At 40.4% G+C, this 20,968-nt stretch overlaps 4 protein-coding genes and 1 non-coding gene across 5 annotated transcripts; 4 read left to right on the forward strand and 1 right to left on the reverse strand.

Moving 5' to 3' along the window:
- Positions 1-416: 416 nt before the first annotated feature.
- Positions 417-2,161, forward strand: uraha (urate (5-hydroxyiso-) hydrolase a). The gene is made up of 4 exons (XM_061814493.1): positions 417-538; positions 689-819; positions 1,714-1,849; positions 1,966-2,161. The coding sequence occupies exons 1-4, from the start codon at positions 485-487 to the stop codon at positions 2,053-2,055; spliced, it is 411 nt and encodes a 136-aa protein (XP_061670477.1). The 5' UTR covers positions 417-484; the 3' UTR covers positions 2,056-2,161.
- An 844-nt stretch (positions 2,162-3,005) lies between these two features.
- Positions 3,006-3,078, reverse strand: trnas-gga (transfer RNA serine (anticodon GGA)). The gene has a single exon. It is a non-coding gene; the product is annotated as a tRNA-Ser (tRNA).
- Positions 3,079-4,608: 1,530 nt separating this feature from the next.
- Positions 4,609-9,043, forward strand: pdcd5 (programmed cell death 5). Its single transcript, XM_061813950.1, has 6 exons — positions 4,609-4,819; positions 5,484-5,524; positions 6,285-6,343; positions 6,806-6,897; positions 8,171-8,242; positions 8,330-9,043. The coding sequence occupies exons 1-6, from the start codon at positions 4,754-4,756 to the stop codon at positions 8,369-8,371; spliced, it is 372 nt and encodes a 123-aa protein (XP_061669934.1). The 5' UTR covers positions 4,609-4,753; the 3' UTR covers positions 8,372-9,043.
- Positions 9,044-9,535: 492 nt separating this feature from the next.
- Positions 9,536-17,262, forward strand: mvda (mevalonate (diphospho) decarboxylase a). The gene is made up of 10 exons (XM_061815273.1): positions 9,536-9,739; positions 9,906-9,976; positions 11,663-11,777; positions 11,866-12,012; positions 12,103-12,302; positions 12,418-12,492; positions 15,237-15,455; positions 15,761-15,876; positions 16,010-16,118; positions 16,843-17,262. The coding sequence occupies exons 1-10, from the start codon at positions 9,670-9,672 to the stop codon at positions 16,969-16,971; spliced, it is 1,251 nt and encodes a 416-aa protein (XP_061671257.1). The 5' UTR covers positions 9,536-9,669; the 3' UTR covers positions 16,972-17,262.
- A 718-nt stretch (positions 17,263-17,980) lies between these two features.
- Positions 17,981-20,268, forward strand: LOC133497785 (cytochrome b-245 light chain). The gene is made up of 6 exons (XM_061813951.1): positions 17,981-18,104; positions 18,397-18,466; positions 18,854-18,928; positions 19,034-19,117; positions 19,234-19,315; positions 19,670-20,268. Exons 1-6 carry the CDS (start codon positions 18,047-18,049, stop codon positions 19,856-19,858), a joined length of 558 nt encoding a protein of 185 aa, XP_061669935.1. The 5' UTR covers positions 17,981-18,046; the 3' UTR covers positions 19,859-20,268.
- Positions 20,269-20,968: the final 700 nt, after the last annotated feature.

Raw genomic sequence — 20,968 nt, forward strand, 5'->3', positions numbered from 1 at the left:
TTCAAAGAACAAGATGAAAAACAAAGTTTTATTCAGTAAAGCATTATTTCAGATTAACACATTATCAAAAATAATACATATAGCATAGCCCATGCACATGAAACTACCCAGAGAAAATACTGTAACTGTTTTGTGGTAAGTATGTCTACACATGAGAACTTTTAACCATTGTAGTTCCACCCAGGAAGAATGTAGTAAATAATCACCACTGTCAAAGGTGTTTTTGGGGGGTTTTGATTGTCAAATGCGTCACTTTTTCTTAATCATATACAGTACATACGGTACAGTACATTCACTACACACACATATCATACTCTCACATTTTTATTCCTCATCTCCACACGTTTAAACTCCAGAAGAACTGCCCACTTTGACAGATTACCATAAAGTACAAAGTGCTGCAAGGAAGCGTGGGGAGGAGCTTCGTACTTGCACAACCAGTTTGCTGTTTAAACAGAAGTTTGGATTGGATTTATCAGTGCGTATGAGTATAAACAGGCTACAGCGACTCAAGAGCCACATTTTGCCTAAACATACGGTAAGGATGTTGTCTGCTTGACAAAAGGATCCTTCTTAAACACTCTTTGAAAAGTGCATGTAGAATGTATGTTATGCATATATTAAACATCTGGAACTAGTATCTGTCCGTCTATCTGGTCCTCTATTTAATCAGGTGATTGTTTTGTAGATAAGAGTAATGTCAAGCCCTCTGACCACACACGTGCTGAACACTGCCAACGGTGTCCCCGGGGCCAAGATAGCCCTCAGCCTACATCGACTCGACCCCTCAACCAAGACATGGCTGTGCATTAACACTGGGTAAAACATCCACGATCCAATTTCGTGTGCTTACCAGGGTTGTAGACGATCTGGAGGCAGAGGAAAACTCGCCTGGACGAGTCTCCAGCCGGTCGCAGCGAGCCCACATCGACAAAAATGCAGTCATGCTCACGCCCATGGACAATTTAGAGTCTTCAATTTCCCTATTTGGGGAATGTGGGAGCAAGTCGGCTTATCGGAAGAAAATAAAAGAAACTAATATTGCTAGCTACTATACTTTCAAGGAAAATGTTTAATTTATTTCACAGATGCTCATATAGATCAATACAAAACTTTTATTTTTAGGACTGAAGCTGTATTTGATGTTGTAGAGAGGTACTGCACATTTAATGGATAAAAAAAACCCACATTTTTTACATCTTTTTTTTTTTTACGTACATTCGTAATCATGGGAATAAGGCACACATTGCAATTGCGCCACATGCCGGACGATAAAATAAACTGTACGCATCCAATTGAGAGATCATAATGTCTATAGACGGAAATTTATTTACTGTATTTTCCGCACTATAAGGCGCACCTGAAAGCCTTTAGTTTTCTCAAAAGCCGACAGTGCGCCTTATAATCCGGTGCGCTTTATATATGGATCAATATTGAGCCTTTAGCGCAGCTCCATCTAATGGATGCATAACGTAACCCCAGCCTCTACTGTGGCGTCTATTCTATGCACTTTATAATCCGGTGTGCCTTATATATGGAAAAAAGTTTTGAAATAGGCCATTCCCTTAAGGTGCGCCTTATAATGCGGTGCGCCTTATAGTGTGGAAAATACGTTTGTACTTGTGATGTTTCACTTTTCTTGTCCATAGCAAAGTTTAACTCGTGAAATCCATGAATAAAATATGAGATTATTTTGAAATACTGTCTCTACAGGCTCACAAATGCTGATGGCCGCTTCCCAGGACTCATCACGCAACAGCAATTTCTTTGCGGTGTGTACAAATTGCGCTTTGAAACCGCTGAGTACTGGGAAAGTATGGGGGAGACGTGCTTTTACCCGTATGCTGAGGTGAGAGCTGCTTCCAAATGACGTGAACGGCTTTGTCGCACATCTGATGAAGTTAATTCATATTCACCGTACAAATTGTATTGAACACAGTTGGCGACCGTCGCGTTTTGTTTCAGATTGTTTTCACCGTAAGCGACGCGGACCAGAAGTACCACGTACCGCTGCTCTTGAGTCGTTTCTCGTACAGCACGTACAGAGGGAGCTAGAGGTCAAGTGTGTGGTGACCTTCAGCGATTGGCATGCCAGGTTCTTGGAAATATTCATCCCATCCTCAATTTAAATGACACGAGTGCGATGGCCATTCTACTCCCCCCCCAAAAAAGTGCCATAAATATTTGTATTCTTCATAAGAAATGAGGTATTAATCTTTGAAATTAAATAACTCTATGTTGATACATTTCATTGAGTATGCATTGTAACCCTGCTGAATGTATCTTTTCGAATATGAATTAAATGAATACTCATGTATGTATAAATGTACTGTATGTAACAAGGAGTACCGTATTTTCCGCACTATAAGGCACAACGCATTATAAGGCGCAACCCCAAAGAATATCCTATTAAAATATGCCTATTTTAAAAAAAAATTGTATATCAGACGCACCTTATTATAAGGCGCACCGCATTATAAGGCACATAGAATAGACGCTCCAGTAGAGGCTGGGGTTACGTTATGTATCCATTACATGGAGCTGCACTAAAGGATCAATATCGTCCCGTATATAAAGCGCACGGGATTATAAGGCGCACCATCGGCATTTGAGAAAATTAACCCATTCATGGGCAGCGTCCCATTTTTGGGACATCAGGATTTTCACCCATTATTTGCTTCAGTATATCAACATATTTAAGTGTTTTAATGTGAAGGCATAGTTTGGTATCAGGAGAGGATAACTCATAGGTCAAAGTTAGCACGGAGCTATTTCCCTTTCCTTCCTGACCCAACATGGCTGCCTCAGGTACACATGGAATGTTTTCCAAGAGAAGAGTGAAATGGTCAGTATGCAACCAAGTTTGTCTTCAAAATGCTCATCCATCTTTCGGCTTGTCCCATTAGGGATCGCCACACCGTGTCATCTCAGATGAACGCACATAATTGTTTGGCACAATTTTTACACCGGATGCCGTTCCTGACGCAACATGTCTCAGGGAGCGGAGGCCCCAGTGGGATACGAACCCACAACCCCTGGTTTTCCAAACCAATGCTCTAACCAGTGAGCTACGGGGCCTCCAAAATGTTAAGCCATCAGTATTATTAATACGTAAGTGTCGTTCTAGAATAAGAATAAATTATGTACCACTTCACAGAACTAATAACATACCCGTCCCGCGAGAGGTTACATCTTTTTTGCCCTTTGTTTTATGCGTTAAACGAAAAAGGAAGTGTTATTTCCTGGATTCTTGCCTGTTAGGAGACTTTTATCTCAATAAGGCAAAAAAAATTGCCACCCTGCCCATGAATAGGTTAAAGGCTTTTAGGTGCGCCTTATGGTGCGGAAAATATGGTACATTTTCTAGTTTGGCTCTTTGCGAACTAAAACACTGAAGCAAAGTGCACACATACCAATTTTTGAAATGTGAAAGACCCTACACATGACAAATAAAGGAATCTGCACATGTGCGCTGACTGTTGCTTTAACGGCATGTAAAAGACGCAGAGTACAAGAGATAACCAACCACTGAAGCTCCACTGAAATCCAACAAGACCAGAATTGACAAATTTCCCGAGTGAGTACTCTCTTCAACTTTATAATATTTAGCATTTTTATAAGAGCTGAGCCTGTACTGTGAGGATCGGAAAACTGAGAAAAAAAGGCAATTTAAGTTGAAGGAGAACAGAAAGGATGAGAGTTGTGGCAGAACAACCCAAGGTTGCATCTCCGTGTGATGACAACAAACCTACTCACAGTCCTCTCAGCGTGTAAGATTTCCTAGTAAAGAAAAAATATGTATGTGTCCTGCTCTATTCAACTTTAAAATGTCATTCTCAAACACACACGCACGCACACACAATGCAACCCCCCCCCCCCCCCACCCATAAACACCATAAAATATGTTAAAGAAAAATATAAACCCAATGCTGTCATTGTGGTAATCGTCAAACAAACTACTGTAATTGTGCATTGCTGCCACCCAATGATCTGCAATGACTAGTGCTTTGGTATACAATCGAGACTATTTGAAATAAAAAAAATAAATATAGATCAAATATAAATTTTTGCTTACTTTTTCAAAATTCCTGTTAAACTTTGCCAGCCCTCCAATGTGTTTATGATACCTATCTTTAAAATGCTCCCTAGTTCATATTTTTACTTTTCCCAAGTACACATTGGAATGATATCATTTCAATACACATTTCACATTTTTACATATTCATTATCACATTTTACATATTTCACATTTTGAATTCTTTGCCATGATAATATTTTTTTATCATGTTCCATAACTTCTCCACCCTCACAGCATAAACAACAAGTTATTTTTTTTCATCACTGCCTACGTTATTGAATATCAAGATAGCTTATTGATCTTCTCACCTCTCTAAGTTTTCTATTTCCATATTTAGATACAGGTCATCACTTCATCATTAACATACGCAGTCTCTTAATTTCAAGCATTCTGTATGGATTCATTATTTTTTTGTTGTTGTTTTTTGCTCTCCACTCAGATATTTTTTTAACTTAGTGATTACTAATTCAATTATTCTCTTTCTCCACAATCTTTTTTGTCCTAAACGATAACAAACGATCCAAGCTCTGTGTTCGATAGCTTTAGCCTGCAGTTGATCGATTTGCACGGCGTTGATTACTCTTCCCTGAGTTAGCCAAGGGCCTTGCCCCGCAATGCGAGTTTAGCTTACTATTTAACAATTCTTCATAATTTCAGACCACGCTATCAAAAATCATGGCAGACGACGAGTTGGAAGCAATTCGACGGCAAAGAATGGCAGAACTCCAAGCAAAGCATGGGGTAAAGACAAAGGAGTGTCGTTGAAAGCATGTTCGCTAGCACTCACCGACCTAAATAAAGAGATGCTGAGCTCATCGAGATGTTACTAAATGAGCTGCCCCGTCGGCAATATGTATTTTAAAATGTTAAAGTCACGCCTAATGTACGTGAAGTTTACAATGCAAAGTTTTCGATATGATAGTACTTGGTAAATCTTTAGCTAGCTAGCTAGCCTGTCGTCTCCATGACAGTGCACACCCCTCTCATTCTGAGATTTTTTTTTTTAGTAGTCTCACTGCTAGATCGTGGATAAACGGTTTGATTAAACATGCAAGTTTATAACGTGGAATTGAGCCCTACTAATCTTTCGTTAGATGTTTTGTCTTTGTATAAACGTGTAATGCACAAACCACTGGTTGACTCCCACACATGATGTTTTACAGCCAATTGTGATCGGTTCACGTCCTAACGAATAAATCGCAACTAAAGCTATTATTCGACTTTAGATATGGAACAGTCTGTGTCCAAAATTTCCTAAATGCAAACTTGCCCAAAATCGTTTCTCGCCATGTCAATTTTTGGCGATTAATTCAATATTTTGTTCAAATTAATAATTGACTGTATTTTTGCTTTGTAAGATGAATGTAAAAATAATAACTGTGGTTGTGATAATTTTTTGCTTCAGGATTCCTCAAAGAATCAGCAAGGGGAGGAGGCCAAACAAAGGTGAAGTGATCTCAGTTGCCTTTCAATGGAGATAATAACTAATGGATGTAATGTACTAAGGCAAGGGTCTCAAACTGTTGGTCCGCAGGCCGTAATTATATTTTGTGGCCCCCACCTTAATATCAAAGTTTAATGGTAGTGCAGCCATCGAGTTTTGTACGAATGGGAATTTAACAGTGCTGTACGGAGCTGACGAACCTACTAATCTCGTGGAGTTTATGGATTTTGGGGGATGGTATCGACCAGGCTTGATGCAAGCAGAGAAACATTTTTCAATGAGTGAAAGTTACAGCAGCGTTGCCATGGAGAGAGTTATGACTAGATTACTCATTTACACCAGCAACCTTGTTCAACCTATTTTGCGTTAACTCACGCAGGCACGGGGAACACATGGGTTTAGGGTTAGGACCCGACCCCAGAACTGTGAAGCAGACACTCGCGCACTGTGGCGAATGTCAACATGTCCGTGCAAATCTAAATTTGATCATGACGCTAGCTGTGACTGTTTTTCCACTCCAGGCCTCACATATATTAATTGAGTAATAAAAATAACATTTTTTACTTGACAGTTGTGGTTTGATACCTAAATAAAGTGCAGGTAGTCCAAGTGGATTATGGTTTTTGGAGTACCCCTAAAATACCTCCGCAATATAATTTGCATTTGATAGCTGCTGTTATGAAAGAAATGTTTCTGAAACGTTTGAATTTCAAACTGTTATTGTTGCTTGCTTGGTAAACTAATGTAGTGTTTTGTTCACAGGGAGGAAATGAAGAACTCCATATTGTCCCAAGTTCTAGACCAATCTGCTCGTGCCAGATGTAAGTCCTTGCTAGAATCGAAAATTGTCCCTTAAATTTAAGATGACATATTGCGGCAACAATACAGAGAGGCTTGTCATTATGTATTTGAAGAAATGTTCAGCAACAACAGAGCATTAAGATAAAATCTGAAATTTGTTTTTTCCTCCGATAAGTGATTTTTTTCTGCTTTTTAACCCCTTCTATTAAAAGTACAATTACAGTGATATTTTTCCAAACCTGGAGAATGTGGCCCTTTAAACAAGCCCTAATACCTTTTAATAAAATAATTTCAATTTTTAACAGTTTAAAATCAATACGCTTATTGACACTGTTCAAGCAGAATCAGCCATGTCACCTTTAGTGTACTACCTTTTGGCACGCTACTATAAATAAAACATTTCATATATTGTTTCATAACTGATGATACACTGATTTGTTTGTATTGCTCACTGAAGACTGTTTTTTTCCCCCTCCTTACAGTGAACAGTCTTGCTTTGGTGAAGCCAGAGAAGGCCAAAATGGTTGAGAATTATCTTATTCAAATGGCTCAGTATGGATCCTTAGCAGGAAAGGTATGCAAGTGAGGTGATGCTTGAAAAATATGTACTCGAGCGAATCATCGGGCAGCAGGCGGAGCACAACCCTCAACTGGTCGGCAGCTAATCGCAGGGCACATAGAGACGGACAGCTGTTGCATTCACAGTCACACCTATGGGGAATTTAGAGTCTCCATTGAATGCATGTTTTTTGGGATGTGGGAGGAAACTGGAATGCCCAGAGAAAATCCACACAGGCATGGGGAAAACATGGAAACTCCACAGAGGTGGGGCCGGGATTTAAACCCCGGCCCTCAGAATTGTGAGGCCAACGGCCTAAACGGTTGGCCACCGTGCTGCCACATAGTACTTTTATGTATGTAAACTTTTGATCTCAAAGAAAATAATACACAATTCTCTAAGAACAATAGAGGTTTTTAGTCTGATTTGTGATAAGTGACAGTGATGCCCCGTAGCTCAGTGGTTAGAGCACTGGTTTGGAAAACCAGGGGTTGTGCGTTCGTATCCCACTGGGGGCCTCCACTCCCGGCGTAAAAATTGTGCCAAACATATGTGCGTTCATCTGAGATGACACGCTGTGGCGACCCCGAAAGGGACAAGCCAAAAAGAAACTTACTTACAGTGATACAAAATAAATTTAAAGAAACTTGTGACTTCAACTTTATCAATATATATATATATATATATATATATATAATTATTATTATTATTGTGTCAAAATGGATGTCTGTTGTTGTACTAGGGCAACTACCATAGACAAGTTCCTTGTTTTTGACATTGTTGACAAATAAAGATCAATCTGATTATATTACTTTTTTCCTCACCGCCCTGAGTTTCTATACCGAACTTATCAAACATCCATCCATCCATTTTCTTAGCCGCTTATCCTCACAAGGGTGACGGGAGTGCTGGAGCCCATCCCAGCTGTCAACGGGCAGTAGACAGGGTTCACCCTGAACTGGTTGCCAGCCAGTCGCAGGGCACATAGAGACAAACAACAGCCGCACTCACAATCACACCTAGGGGCAATTTAGAGTGTCCAATTAATGTTGCATGTTTTTGGGATGTGGGAGGAAACTGGAATGCCCGGAGAAAACCCACGCAGGCACGGGGAGAACATGCAAACTCCACACAGGCGGGGCCAGGATGAAGGCCATCGCATTACACCTTATTCAACACTGTAATATATTATTTTCTTTGTCTGGTCTGTCTCTAGAATGAATAATTTTTCTGAACAATGCTATAACCATTGTATTACTAACAAGGTTATTTTGTCTTTTTTTGCCAGATTTCAGATTCAGGCTTGATCGAGATCCTAGAAAAAGTCAGCAAGCAAACAGAGAAAAAGACAACAGTCAAAGTATGTTAGTATGTCATAGGTCACAAGTAGGTTCTGGTTTATATGAATAGCATGTCCCGATTCTTATGAAAATTTTCTTTTTCTCAGTTCAACAGGCGGAGGGTGGACTCAGACGAGGAAGACGATTAGCGCACAGGTGGAGCCGTTGAATGAACCAGGAAATGAAGGGGACGGATTTCAGTGGGACTCTGACCAGTGTGTTCCTGTTCTCATCCTGGAATGCCGCACTCGTTTCTGTGTGCCTCTGGAAAGACACACCCTGAGAGGAGAACAAAGAGATGGAATTGGAAATGTAATTGGGTGAAAGTCCAAAGACATGTTGGTTACATTTTTTTTTTTTTTTTTTTTTTTCAAATACAGTGTGTCGGGTTGCGGTTTGATTTCTCTTGTGGAATTATTGACAACATGACTGCTCAGATTTCATGATTCTTTTTCTTCATCATGGTTTTAAATATTCACCCACAAAAACTGGGGGAAAAAAAACAACAACAGATGATGCATTTCATGATTACTTCTGTTAGAACTCTTTATTCTCCCGGGGATGCAGTGGAGTTTGGACTTGGAAATAGTTTTGCAAATATGTATCTTAAATGTTTACAGAAAATAAAAAAAAGGCCTTACATTCAAATATTGATCCAGCTGTGGACTTTCTGCATTGCTTAGGTCACCCGATCCACCTCGTTTGGCGTGAGAGGTGCAGTATCTCAGTAACTAAATTTGGGATGTATAAATAACCAGCATTAAGTTATGCTCATTCATTTTCATAAACGGTAATATTTAAGCCAATTGCATGTAAACAAAAATGTATCTAAAGGTTATAATTGTTACTGATAATCAGCTATTATCGGCAACTTAATATCTGATACAAAATGCTTTTAAACATGCAGTACAGTACTTGGGTGTGTTTGAATCTGTGGAGCAGAATGTCAAAAGATGTGTATAAATTGAATTCAGTTATCGTCTTAAATGTGTACTACCGTTCAATTACAATTGTTTTAATACACCCAACTGTAAATGTGCATATCGTGAGATGTAGTTATACAGGCGTTTTGGTACTTGTTCCAATTCCAGTGTACATGCTGTGATGCCATTTAAATTCTAGAATTATTTCACCGTAATAGTAAGAACAGAAATGATAATAAGTGGGATGGTCTGATGGCCCCGCCCCCCTTCCCCACACACATATCCCCGCACTACTGTGGTCAGACAATCGCTCATTGGCTACTCAAGACTGTTGACTCAAGAGAGTAACCCTGATTGGTTTTACGCTCATTCACGTGTTCAGCACGAGCCAATCCCGAGCAAGACATTAGTGGCTCAAAGAATAGTGTTGTCAGTCATGTTAGCTAACGTTGCTACTGAACTCCAGAAGAGATTCACCGAGTTAAGCACGAACATTACCGGTGTTGAAGTACAAAAATAGAAACATGCCGGAGGAAATCATGGAGAAGACATACACGTGTACTGCGCCTGTGAATATAGCGGTCATTAAATACTGTAAGTATTACTTTGGCTTCCTGTTACATTAGAAATGATCATGCTGGCTTGTTTGTGGAGCCTTCAAATTATTATTTTAGTTTTTTCCACTTAAGCTTTACAATCAACTTCAGTTGTATTGCACTAATATTGTTTCAGCATTTTTTTTTTCAAATTGTGTTTTTAGGGGGAAAGAGAGATGAAGACTTAATTCTACCCATAAATTCATCGCTGAGCGTAACACTTCATCAAGATCAGGTATTTTTAAAAGCATATTTCATTGTTGGCAAATTGTGAGCTGCAAAGCTGCAGTAAACATCATTAGTTATACGTGCACTGTCAGAAAAAGTTCTCATGCCAGAAATCGGACTTTACAAAGACATTCATTTTTCATCTCTGTCTTTCAGAGAAATATTCATGTACACATGTATTTATTATTATTGTTGTAATTTGCAGTGCTGTAGAATGGCACTGTATCATACTGAGAACTTGATTAGTACGCTATCCACCTATGTGAGAGATGCAGATTTACAAAGCAATATTATCTTGATTGTAGTTTTATAAAGGTCAAGTGTCATCCCTATAAACATTGTAAAATAGATATTGAAATGAAAGATACATTATTCACTTTAATGTTTATACGAAAAAATAAATATGAGTGGAGAGTGCGTCATCCATGCGCAAAGTTGCGGAATTGTCATTCGACATCCAAGTGGTCGCCATATTAGCTGCATCTACTGTCCATGACGTCACCCCGGACATTCGCTATTGAAAACACGCTGTGGCCCTCGCAATCGAGTGACGTTTCCGGGGAAATATTACGCTATTGTTTCGAGCCATATTCAGATGATATGCGGATCACTTCTAACTAACAACAGAGTCCCAGACAGTATGTATGAGGCAGTCCGGCTGAAGCCGTGCTCGACTGCGAGGCACAATGCGGAAGCTGTCCGACGTGCACATCAACACATTTAGCACCCCTGTCATACGTACGCGAATCTTTACGTTATGAGAGATGGACACCTACCTGTCATCTGGACCCCATGAAGCTCTCGTCCTTTGCACCTGTGCAATCCATTTTTCACGACTAACCGGGTCTATCGGAAACTTATGAAGGGTAAATCCATCCTCCCGAGTGTTCGAGCAATATCCAGCAATGCAACGAGCCGGCGTTTTGGCTAGCACGAAGGAACAACGAGCTATCTTGCCGCAGGTAAAACTAATAGAAACAAACGAGTGCGCTTGAGCGCGGTACTGCCTCCAACGTCACTTCCTTGCTCTTGGCGAAAACAAATCCCTCGAGAGGATTTTCATGACGGGAGTTACAAAAAGCCGTATACGTCAAAGTTGTGTTTTGTGGCGAAAAAATGGATGGGTCCATACCGGCTGCTGTTTTTTTCATTAATAACATACTAAAAATCCTCAATTTCATGACACTTGACCTTTAAATACATCTTTTAGATCGTATTAATTATAATGTACTGATGAAACCAAGTAACTAATGGGAGTAAATAATTTCCAAAAATGCCAAAACATCTTAAAATGTGTATTTAATTACTGCTTTTTAAAAAAATACAATTAACATACAGTAAATGACTTATTCTTGTATCTCACACACCCAGTTACCAGTGTCTCCAAAAACATGTATATGTAAAAGTACATTTTCATATACGCAGTGCTTAAAACATTTCTTAGACTAGTGGTTTTCAAACTAGCGGGAACACGGAAAGCTGAACCGCTGTTTTAGTCCATCCAGAATCATTAGCGCTTTAACACTTTAAATATCATTGAGCTCACTGGGCTTCTCTGAAAACTTGGAAATTAATCAAGCTTTATCATAAAACATAATCACGTAATAATGTACGTAGCAATGCTGTTAACAAAGTTTAGACGGTGGCAACATTATTCGTACATTTGGTAAGCAAGCGTGTTTTCCTTGTTCAGCTGAAAACAACCACAACCGTGACCACCAGCAAGTCTTTTCTAGAAGATCGACTATGGCTCAACGGGAAGGAGGAGGATATCAGCCATCCAAGACTGCAATCGTGCCTGAGAGAGAGTATGAGTTTTAAAAATTACTTACCCTTATAATTCAAGGATACAATAATAGAATGACGGATTCTTCTCTGTATGTATCATAAATTTAGTTCGACGTCTCGCGAGAAAAAGACGAAATGATGATGACCTGGGTTTGGATTCGACTAGTTTAACTCATAAAGCTCACATCTGTTCCATCAACAATTTCCCAACTGCTGCCGGACTTGCTTCCTCCGCAGCAGGATTTGCTTGTTTAGGTGGGTTGCCCTGTTGCATTAAATATTAAATGATATTGAATGCTTCTTACGCAGTGTTTCCTCCCCTATTTTTTTTTTTTTTTTTTCCAGTTTACACACTGGCTCAAGCGTTTGGAGTAGAAGGGGAATTGTCCGGAGTGGCTCGTCAGGGCTCGGGCAGTGCATGCAGAAGTATGTACGGGGGATTTGTGCAGTGGATCATGGGACATCAGGGTGACGGCAAGGATAGTCTCGCCCAGCAGGTGGAGCCAGAGACTCACTGGCCTGAGCTGAGAATACTTGTGCTTGTGGTATGTATGTCGGACTAGTTTGCGTTAGGTGGAAGAAGGGAGAGACTTTAAATGACAACTGGGCAACAATACAAGTTACGCAAGTTAATTATAATTGGATCTGCTTCTTTCGCAGGCCAGTGCTGAGCGGAAACACGTGGGCAGCACCTCTGGCATGGAAACTAGTGTACAAACAAGCTGTCTTTTAAAGGTATTATTTTTAATCTCTCAGAGCACACCCATTTTTTTCTGTACAGCACTTAAAGGTCAAGTGTCATCCCTATAAACATTCTAAAATAGACAGTGAAATGAAAAATGCATATAACATTATTCACTTCAATGTCTACACGAAAAAATCATTATGATATATTATCCATGCGCAAAGTTGCGGAAGTGTCATTGACATCCAAGTGATCGCCATATTGGTTGCATTTACTGTCCGTGACATCACCCCGGACAGTCGCCATTGAAAACACGCTGTGGCCCCTTCTGCGGGACACGCCCCTTCAGGCACGGAAGCTCTTTTCGAAGAAGACAACATTTCACAATCGAGTTAAGTGTCCGGGGCAATATTATCCTATCGTTTCGAGCCATATTTAGATTACATGTCGATCACTTGTAACTAATAACAGACTCCCCGACAGTATGACTGTACCACCGTATGTAGCATACTCAGCCGCAAGCGATGACAACACCGTAAAACGGCCTGGCTCGGCGCCGAAGATGAGCCACCCCAGCCGAAGCCGTGACCGGCGGACGCGGCAGCCTTCGCGGGCGAGACCGATGCGGAAGCCGTCCGACGTGCACATCGACACATTTAGCACCCCTGTCATACGTACGCGAATCTTTTGTCACATTATGAGACGAATTGCGTGGTCCGCCCCAAACGATTTTTTTTTTAGTAGCTGTATACACACCTACCTGTCATTTGGAACCCACGAAGCTCTCGTCTTTTGCACCCGTCCAATCCATTTTTCACGAAGAACTGGGTCTCTTGCAAACTTATGAAGGGTAAGTCCATCCTCCCGAGTTTTCGAGCAATATCCAGCAATGCAACAAGCCGGCATTTTGGCTAGCACGAAGGAACAACTAGCTACCTTCCCGCCGGTAAAACTAATAGAAACAAACGAGTCCACTTGAGGGCGGTCCTGTCATGTACGTCAGTTCCTGCTTCTTCTCAAACAAATCCCTTAAGAGGATTTTCATGGCGGGAGTTACAAAAAGCCATGGACGTCAAGTTTTGTGGTGAAAAAACGGATGGGTGCATACCGGCTGCTGTTTTTTCATTAATAACAGACAAAAAAATCATCCAATTCATGACACTTGACCTTTAAGCTTGATTTTCACCATATAGTGAAGGCTTCACTTGGATGCGGTACTCCATCTGTGCGCAAAAGAAAAAAAAAGGTGTGAATGTGGGAAAGGAAAGGAGATGGTGATTGAGCAACTTTATAAGATGAACGAATCATTTGAGTGGAAAAAAATGTGCAACAACCTGTGGTACCTCTTTGGGACTATAATGCTCTCTCGAGTCATCATACATCTGTGCAGGTCTGGGAATATGAAAATCAGATGGCTCTGGATGAGATGAGCTCGTTTAGGCTATTCTGATCACCCCTAGTTTTAAAAGGGTGATACCAGCGGAACAAATTTGTTGCCAAAATGTTATGTCCAGTAGTGCACAGCTATCAATTGGCTGCTTCGTCACGGAAGTTGAACGATATCATGCCACCAGCGCTGCCACACTTAAAATGACTCTTGTGTCACTTTTATGCTGCAAACTTATAATATTTTCCCAAAAATGAGACCGGTATTACAGTTTCCTGCTAACTATGCAAGTTTATCCTCAAATACAATAAAAGCCTGCTATGAATCGCAAGATAAGGCCCGTTGACTAGTTGAAGAAAAACATGCGCAAGGCAGGGCTCCCTCTAATTACACCAATTGCATTCAGTTTAATGATCAGGTGTATTTTCAATCATTTTGGTTATTTTTTTCCAGGTACGGTGGCTCAGCTGGTAAAGCATCGGCCTCGCAGTTCTGAGGATCCAGGTTCATACCTGTCGGTTTAGCCATAGTTCATACGGATTTTGTGGTGAATCTTACGTATGTGGCCGTATATCACAAATCATACGTATTCTGAAAATGTATGTTTTTTTTCCCACTAAATAGACTTTGATAATTAGACATTAACTTCAGATATTATCATGATGGAGATCTACAGTAAAAATCATTGAAAAACTTGTTTTTTCCCTCTGTTATTTTGACATATAATTTGCTTCGGTATGTTATAATATGTTGTTATGTATATTATTTTTTTTGTAGTTTACGCAGGTTGTATGCGGGTTCGATCCCGGCCACACCTGTGTGGAGTTTGCATGTCCTCCCCGTGCCTGTGTGGGTTTTCTCCGGGCACTCCAGTTTCCTCCCACATCCCAAAAACACGCAACATTAATTGGACACTCTAAATTGCCCCTAAGTGTGATTGTGAGTGCGGCTGTTTGTCTCTATGTGCCCTGCGATTGGCTGGCAACCAGTTCAGGGTGTACCCCGCCTCCTGTCCGTTGACAGCTGGGATAGGCTCCAGCACTCCCCACGAACCTCGTGAGGATAAGCGGCAAAGAAAATGGGTGGATGGGTGTTTCTATGCAGTCCATGGAAATATATCTGTACGTGGAATGAAGTCTATGACACATAAAAAGGTTGGTGAACGATGTACTGCGATGACAAAATATCAAAGAGGACACAGATAATCGACTTCAACTCAATTTTTATCAAATTCGATTCGATGACAAAAAAAAAAGGTCTTTAGTCATTCAACCTCTAACCTATACTGGCTAAACTGAACCCACACTTGGTGGAAATGATAACTTAACGTTTAAAAGAAGAAGTGAGTGTATGTTTCTCAAACAAGATTAAATAACTCCAAAACGTGTCTTTTTTTTTTCTTTTTAGCATCGAGCCGAGTCTGTTGTCCCGGGGCGCATGGTTGAGATGATTAAAGCGGTGCGCGGAAAAGACTTCCCTGCGTTCGCCGAACTCACCATGAAGGACAGCAACCAGTTTCACGCCACCTGCCTGGACACGTACCCGCCTATATTCTACCTCAACGGCGTATCTCATCAGGTCATCAACCTGGTGCATCGATACAACCGTCACCACGGGGAGACAAGGGTGAGCCACACCACGGAGTCGTCCTCTTCCAGAGAAACGCCGTAGCGCTGCACAAGTCATGGCGTTGTTTTAACAGCACAATAATTCGTCATTGCTTTTAATATGCAGTGTGTTGGATATGATGCAATCAAAGTAACACAAATCTAATTTAAATGGCAGGCGTTTACAAATACTGTATATTTGTAGTTGCGTGTTCTGTGCAGCTGTATTTCTGGAAAAATGCAATGAAAATATGAAATGTGTGGTTTCCAAATTCTCTGGGGAAAATGTGAACTTTGTATGTGATACCCTGTTTTCCTTGTCAGGTAGCCTACACATTTGATGCAGGACCCAATGCTGTGATATTCGCTTTACAGCAACACATTCCCGAGTTTATTCAAGCAGTCCAACATTTCTTCCCGCCAGAAACCAACGGAGGAGAGTAAGTTGAAAATTCTCATTTTCATATCGCTATTAAATGATTTTTTTTTGGCTGTTAAAGTTCAGGAAAATGATGGAAGTTAATTTTAGCCTGTTTGAAGTCTGTCCTCAAATCTAATTTTCCTTTTGTGTAGGTTTATAAAAGGGCTTCCAGTTCCTCATGCAAGTCTTTCCGAGGAGTTAAAACGAGCAATTGGTTTGGAGCCCATGCCTCGAGGAATTAGCTATATTATTAGCACCAAGGTATGCCGTACATAAATATGTATTCAAACACCTCTGGGCTCATTCCTGCCATACATTTAGTTGGATAAACACTTGCATATTTAAATTTGGGTAGTCATTTGCAAACAAAGCATACGTTCAAGTACATTTTAATTCATATTATATATGATATAAAATACTAATTAATATATGGTATGTATTTTTTCCAGTTTGTCAACATAACCCACCAAAACTAATTAACCTTGCAAGTTATGACTATCTTTTACTTGGGTTTGTGATGTTACATTTTAAAATATTGAAACTGTTCCTGACGGCACGGTGGGGCAGCTGGAAAGCGTTGGCCTCACAGTTCCGAGGTCCCGGGTTCAATCCCGGCCTTCTCTGTGTGGAGTTTGCATGTTCTCCCCGTGTCTGCGTGAGTTTTCTCCGGGCACTCCGGTTTCCTCCCACATCCCAAAAACATGCAACATTAATTGGACACTCTAAATTGCCCCAAGGTGTGATTGTGAGTGCAGCTGTTTTTGTCTCTATGTGCCCTGCGATTGGCTGGCAACCAGTACAGGGTCTACCCCGCCTCCTGCCCGGTGACAGCTGGGATCGACTCCAGCACTCCCACGACCCTCGTGAGGATAAGCGGCTAGCAAAATGGATGGATGGATGGATGGATGGATGGATAATCTATTCCTGTGTACTACTCCCTCTGACCTTTTCTTGTACTATATAATTTGTTTCTCTTGTTCCAAAGCCTGGCCCGGGTCCCTGCGTTGTGAAGGATCCCACACAGCACCTCCTCGGACCCAATGGATTACCCAAGAACATTGTTCGATGTCATCCGGAAACGGACAACGGCGTAAAACATAAAAACGGTCCCTAATATTATATATTATATAATGCATAATATCATGTTTTGTCATTGCCAGATGACAACTTTGAGGTCGTGTCACGCTTTAGCAGTCACATTGTTTTTTTTCCTTCTTATGGACTTGTACTGCTCAACCCTGATTCATAATCATGATAACGAATTATATCACATCGATTACATTAGAATACTACTCTGCTCTCTCAGAGAAAATCATGTTTTCTATGTTCACGAAAACAAATGTCTATATAAATGTCCATGCCTATAAAATAAATATATACTGAGGACAAATGATGTACAGTAGTTAAAAATAGATAAATAAAATAAAAATACATATCTTACAAATGTATTGCTGGTGGAATTTCTTCAATACCACAAGTTTGAATTCCCTTCAAAAGAGTGATGTCAGATGTTTTTTTTTCTTCAGCGGGCAAAACCTCTACAGACTAAGAGGGTGGAATGTAATATTGACACAGTAAAATGAAAAGTAAATTGAAAACACTATTGCATTAATTTTAAAATATAATAAATATGATATTGTTATAAATATTATAATATAGTAAAATATATTACTGTTATAAATCATATAAATATATTAGTTTTATAAATTATATAAATATATTATTGTTATTATTATAATAAATATTAATGAAGATGAATTTCAATTTCTTTACATTTAAATTGCCAATACATGGGGACATCATTGAAAATACACAGGTATATATATATATATATATATATATATATATATATATATATATATATATAGCTAAAAAAAAACATAAAAAATGTTTATTACCACTGGCCCAAAAAGCATTTTACAGACATGATTTTGTGTTTTTGTTGGAAGGAGGACATAATCTATGATCAAATGTTTTCATAAAAATTCACTTTATTTCAAGTATGCCAATGAAATATTTTCACGGTGATTGAAGAGAATCATCAGCGAGGAATGTTTGACGTGAGGCTTTGTTGCAGTGGAAATGACGCGGAAGGGGGCAGGACTCAGGTAGGCTGGAACCTTCCTTTTTCTCATGCTGCCTCACATTTCACGTAAACATTTCCTCCTTGCGAGCGCACCGAGGCCAACATGGGGAAGATCGAGTGGGCTATGTGGGCAAACGAGCAGGCTCTGGCTGCTGGACTCAGTGAGTTGAACTACCTTTATGGTGTTTTTCATTTGATATTTGTCAACTCATAAAGATATGAGTCTCCACTTATTTTGCTGTAGCTCTTGGCTTGCACATTTTTTTTTTTTTTTTTTTTGCAAATAAACAAAGCCTACTTAACTGGCATTAATGCAACAATTTTAAATAAGAATCCCATTTCTTCACTTTTTTTTTTTCAATTGAAGTCATTGTTTGTCAGTTTTGTTTAGTCTTTTTAAAGTGAACAATTGTCTTTGAATTATTTGTGTGTCTTCCTACTTCCTTCTTGCAGTTCTTCTGACTGGAGGCATTGTGGGGGTGGCCGGCCTGTTCAGAGGGTGGCAGTTTGCTGCCTATGCTATGTATCTTTTACATTGTTATTAACTATCTATTATCTTATTAAGCATTTTTCACTCAAGCTGTTGCGTTGTGAAAATGAGCACTTGGGGTTAGGGAAGCGTGTTTAACTTTTTTATCGCGGTGTTACAAAATTACAACTCATTAATGAATTAATCCTGCTGTAAAACGCCAACATTAAAAATGTATTAAATGATACAAACATCTGCTACTGTAGAAATGCGCTAAAATATTACTATTACTGGTTCAAAGAAATGACAGCAACATTTTCATCTCATTCTCAGAATCATTCCATTTAGTTTGAGCTGTGTCTTTTTAAGATGCTTAATTTCTGTGTAGTTATACATGTTGGCAAACCTGTCCGATAAGAAAGCCTTGACAGAACTGCGCAGCGCCGCCGGGGTGTTCGTATGTCTGCTGGAGTACCCGAGAAGCAGAAGGGCAAAGGGCACCGGGGTGGAGCGAAAGTAAGCGACGCCATCGCGTCAAGTCTTGTTAAAAATTAAGAAAAAAATGGTCATATGATGAAGTCATCGGGTGATACTCATTGTCTCCTGTTTTTCTGTTCTCAGGGGGCAGTACTGTTTCACTGTGTGCGTGAAAGCTTTTGGGCCCCTGACCAGGAACTACTACGTCAGGGCCTTTTTACACGCTGCGTGAGTTGGAAATTGCGGCCGCTTTCCTTTGCCGGGCAGCATTCCTCCCGATCGTGTACCTCGCCATTGTATCGTTGCCTCGACTTACCGAACGAAGACTTCCGTCTGTTTCTCAGGCTTTGTGTTCCTGCCGGGTTTATGCTCGCTACTGTTCTAGGATGCGTCTGCCTCGGTATCGCCAGCCTCATCTACCTCTCGGTAAGCGGAACATTGCGTCGGTGGTTTTTGACGTTATTCGACCCGTGCAGGAAGTTGCTGGAAACGGTTACAAGGAAGAGATTGTTTCATCAGTGGTTCTGCTCTTGGGGCATCGTACTTCAGCAGAGGATTTCAACATATCTGAAATCTGACCAGCAAGAGATGTGGCTGCGTCATTTCACTTGTGTCACGTGCCAACAAATTTCTAAAGGCTTTGTGGTGGTGCTGCTTTTTTTTAAAAAAAAATTCACATGCAAGTGTTGTACATGTTACAAAAGATGGATTTTACTTTGAATCTTGACATGATCGTTTGGTTCCTGATTTAATTTTTGTGCTTATTTCTCGCTTTTTAAGGCGGCCATCCATGGAGAACACTGGGAACCCATTCTCCCAAGAGTGGAAGTCAGGAGGGCCGCTCCGAGCATTAAGAACCCCCCGCAAAATCCTCCTCCAAGACCCCCGGCGGAGATGCGCAGGAAAAATGTCGATTACTTGGAAGACGCCGCTTATGATAATCCCATGGCTGTCATCGATGAGAAGTAACCCGACTGGTTTCCCTTTCTCCGTTCCGCGGTTTGGCGGAAATGCAAAGCCGAGGTTTAATGAACCTCGAGACATTTGGTCGACACCTTTTGAACGACGGGTGATGGCGTGAATGCCGTTTTAGGTTTAAGAGGGGGAGAATGTCACACTGCATTCGTTGTAGCTGCTAAATGGAATCGCATACAATAACTAAAGATGTTTATATGTTTACGCTTGTGATTGAAGTTTTCTGCTCCCCCGCCACTCTCATGCGATTGCACATACCGGTGCATGCACTTTTATTCTACAGATGTTCGCTTGAGTTCATTCCCCTTTTTTTTTTTTTTTTTGCTTGTATCACATTGAGACACTGGAGGGAAAAATAAGACTATAATTTTCTCTACTTGATGTAAATAAATCCTTATTTTTACCCCGTCTACATTTTTTGGTGTCTTACTTCTCCTTTGAAACAAAACAGCTTCCTATTTTGCAAACACCCTGAATTTCAATACATTAGAAATCCCCCCCCCCCCCTCCTATTTCACGTTTTGTCTTTCATTTCCCACATGTAACTGTTGCATCACAACACATTCACGGCAAGCAAAATGTCACGATTGATAGAATGTTCCACCCGGGTAGGTTGTCGGGCAAGTTCAGTTCATTGGCGTTGCACAATCCAATTATTCTCGGTTTGCTTTTTGTCACGATTAGTGACGGTGTGGAAACACGCGGAAGACTTGTACTTCCTCATTTTCGTGTAGTGAAATGCCAAAATGGCAACAGCCATAACAGTGGATATAAAGTGTGCGATTCCCTCTGTGAATGCCACCATTTTTTGACAAAATAATGAGACCAGGATGAATCATTTCAAAACTCCTGTGCTTCTGCACAAGTTTTGATGCGATTGGTATAACTGAGCACGGCCACATCTCTGTTGCAGTGCAGGAAATTATGCGCGCTTGTGTAATCCCATTTAATTTTCAAATGATTTTTATTTAATAGTTTGAAAGAGGGTAAAGCGTAGGCCTCACAGTTCTGAGGTCCCGCGCTTTTAATCCTGTGTGGAGTTTGCATGTTCTTCCCGTGCCTATGGGGCTTTTCTCCATGTACACCGATTTCCTCCCACATCCC

Source organism: Syngnathoides biaculeatus, chromosome 3 (genome assembly GCF_019802595.1).
Source record: "Syngnathoides biaculeatus isolate LvHL_M chromosome 3, ASM1980259v1, whole genome shotgun sequence".
Classification (NCBI taxonomy): domain Eukaryota; kingdom Metazoa; phylum Chordata; class Actinopteri; order Syngnathiformes; family Syngnathidae; genus Syngnathoides; species Syngnathoides biaculeatus.

Excerpts from the sequence above, each read along its gene's own strand:
- LOC133497785 (XM_061813951.1), top strand. The coding sequence starts at position 18,047 with ATGGGGAAGATCGAGTGGGCTATGTGGGCAAACGAGCAGGCTCTGGCT. Across the intron at positions 18,467-18,853 it reads CAGTTTGCTGCCTATGCTAT|CGCCGCCGGGGTGTTCGTAT; the intron begins GTATCTTTTACA and ends AGAACTGCGCAG. Across the intron at positions 19,118-19,233 it reads AGGGCCTTTTTACACGCTGC|GCTTTGTGTTCCTGCCGGGT; the intron begins GTGAGTTGGAAA and ends TCTGTTTCTCAG.
- pdcd5 (XM_061813950.1), top strand. The coding sequence starts at position 4,754 with ATGGCAGACGACGAGTTGGAAGCAATTCGACGGCAAAGAATGGCAGAA. Across the intron at positions 4,820-5,483 it reads AACTCCAAGCAAAGCATGGG|GATTCCTCAAAGAATCAGCA; the intron begins GTAAAGACAAAG and ends TTTTTGCTTCAG. Across the intron at positions 8,243-8,329 it reads AGAAAAAGACAACAGTCAAA|TTCAACAGGCGGAGGGTGGA; the intron begins GTATGTTAGTAT and ends TCTTTTTCTCAG.
- uraha (XM_061814493.1), top strand. The coding sequence starts at position 485 with ATGAGTATAAACAGGCTACAGCGACTCAAGAGCCACATTTTGCCTAAA. Across the intron at positions 539-688 it reads ACATTTTGCCTAAACATACG|ATAAGAGTAATGTCAAGCCC; the intron begins GTAAGGATGTTG and ends ATTGTTTTGTAG. Across the intron at positions 1,850-1,965 it reads GCTTTTACCCGTATGCTGAG|ATTGTTTTCACCGTAAGCGA; the intron begins GTGAGAGCTGCT and ends GTTTTGTTTCAG.
- mvda (XM_061815273.1), top strand. The coding sequence starts at position 9,670 with ATGCCGGAGGAAATCATGGAGAAGACATACACGTGTACTGCGCCTGTG. Across the intron at positions 12,013-12,102 it reads AGCAGGATTTGCTTGTTTAG|TTTACACACTGGCTCAAGCG; the intron begins GTGGGTTGCCCT and ends TTTTTTTTCCAG. Across the intron at positions 15,456-15,760 it reads GTCACCACGGGGAGACAAGG|GTAGCCTACACATTTGATGC; the intron begins GTGAGCCACACC and ends TTTCCTTGTCAG.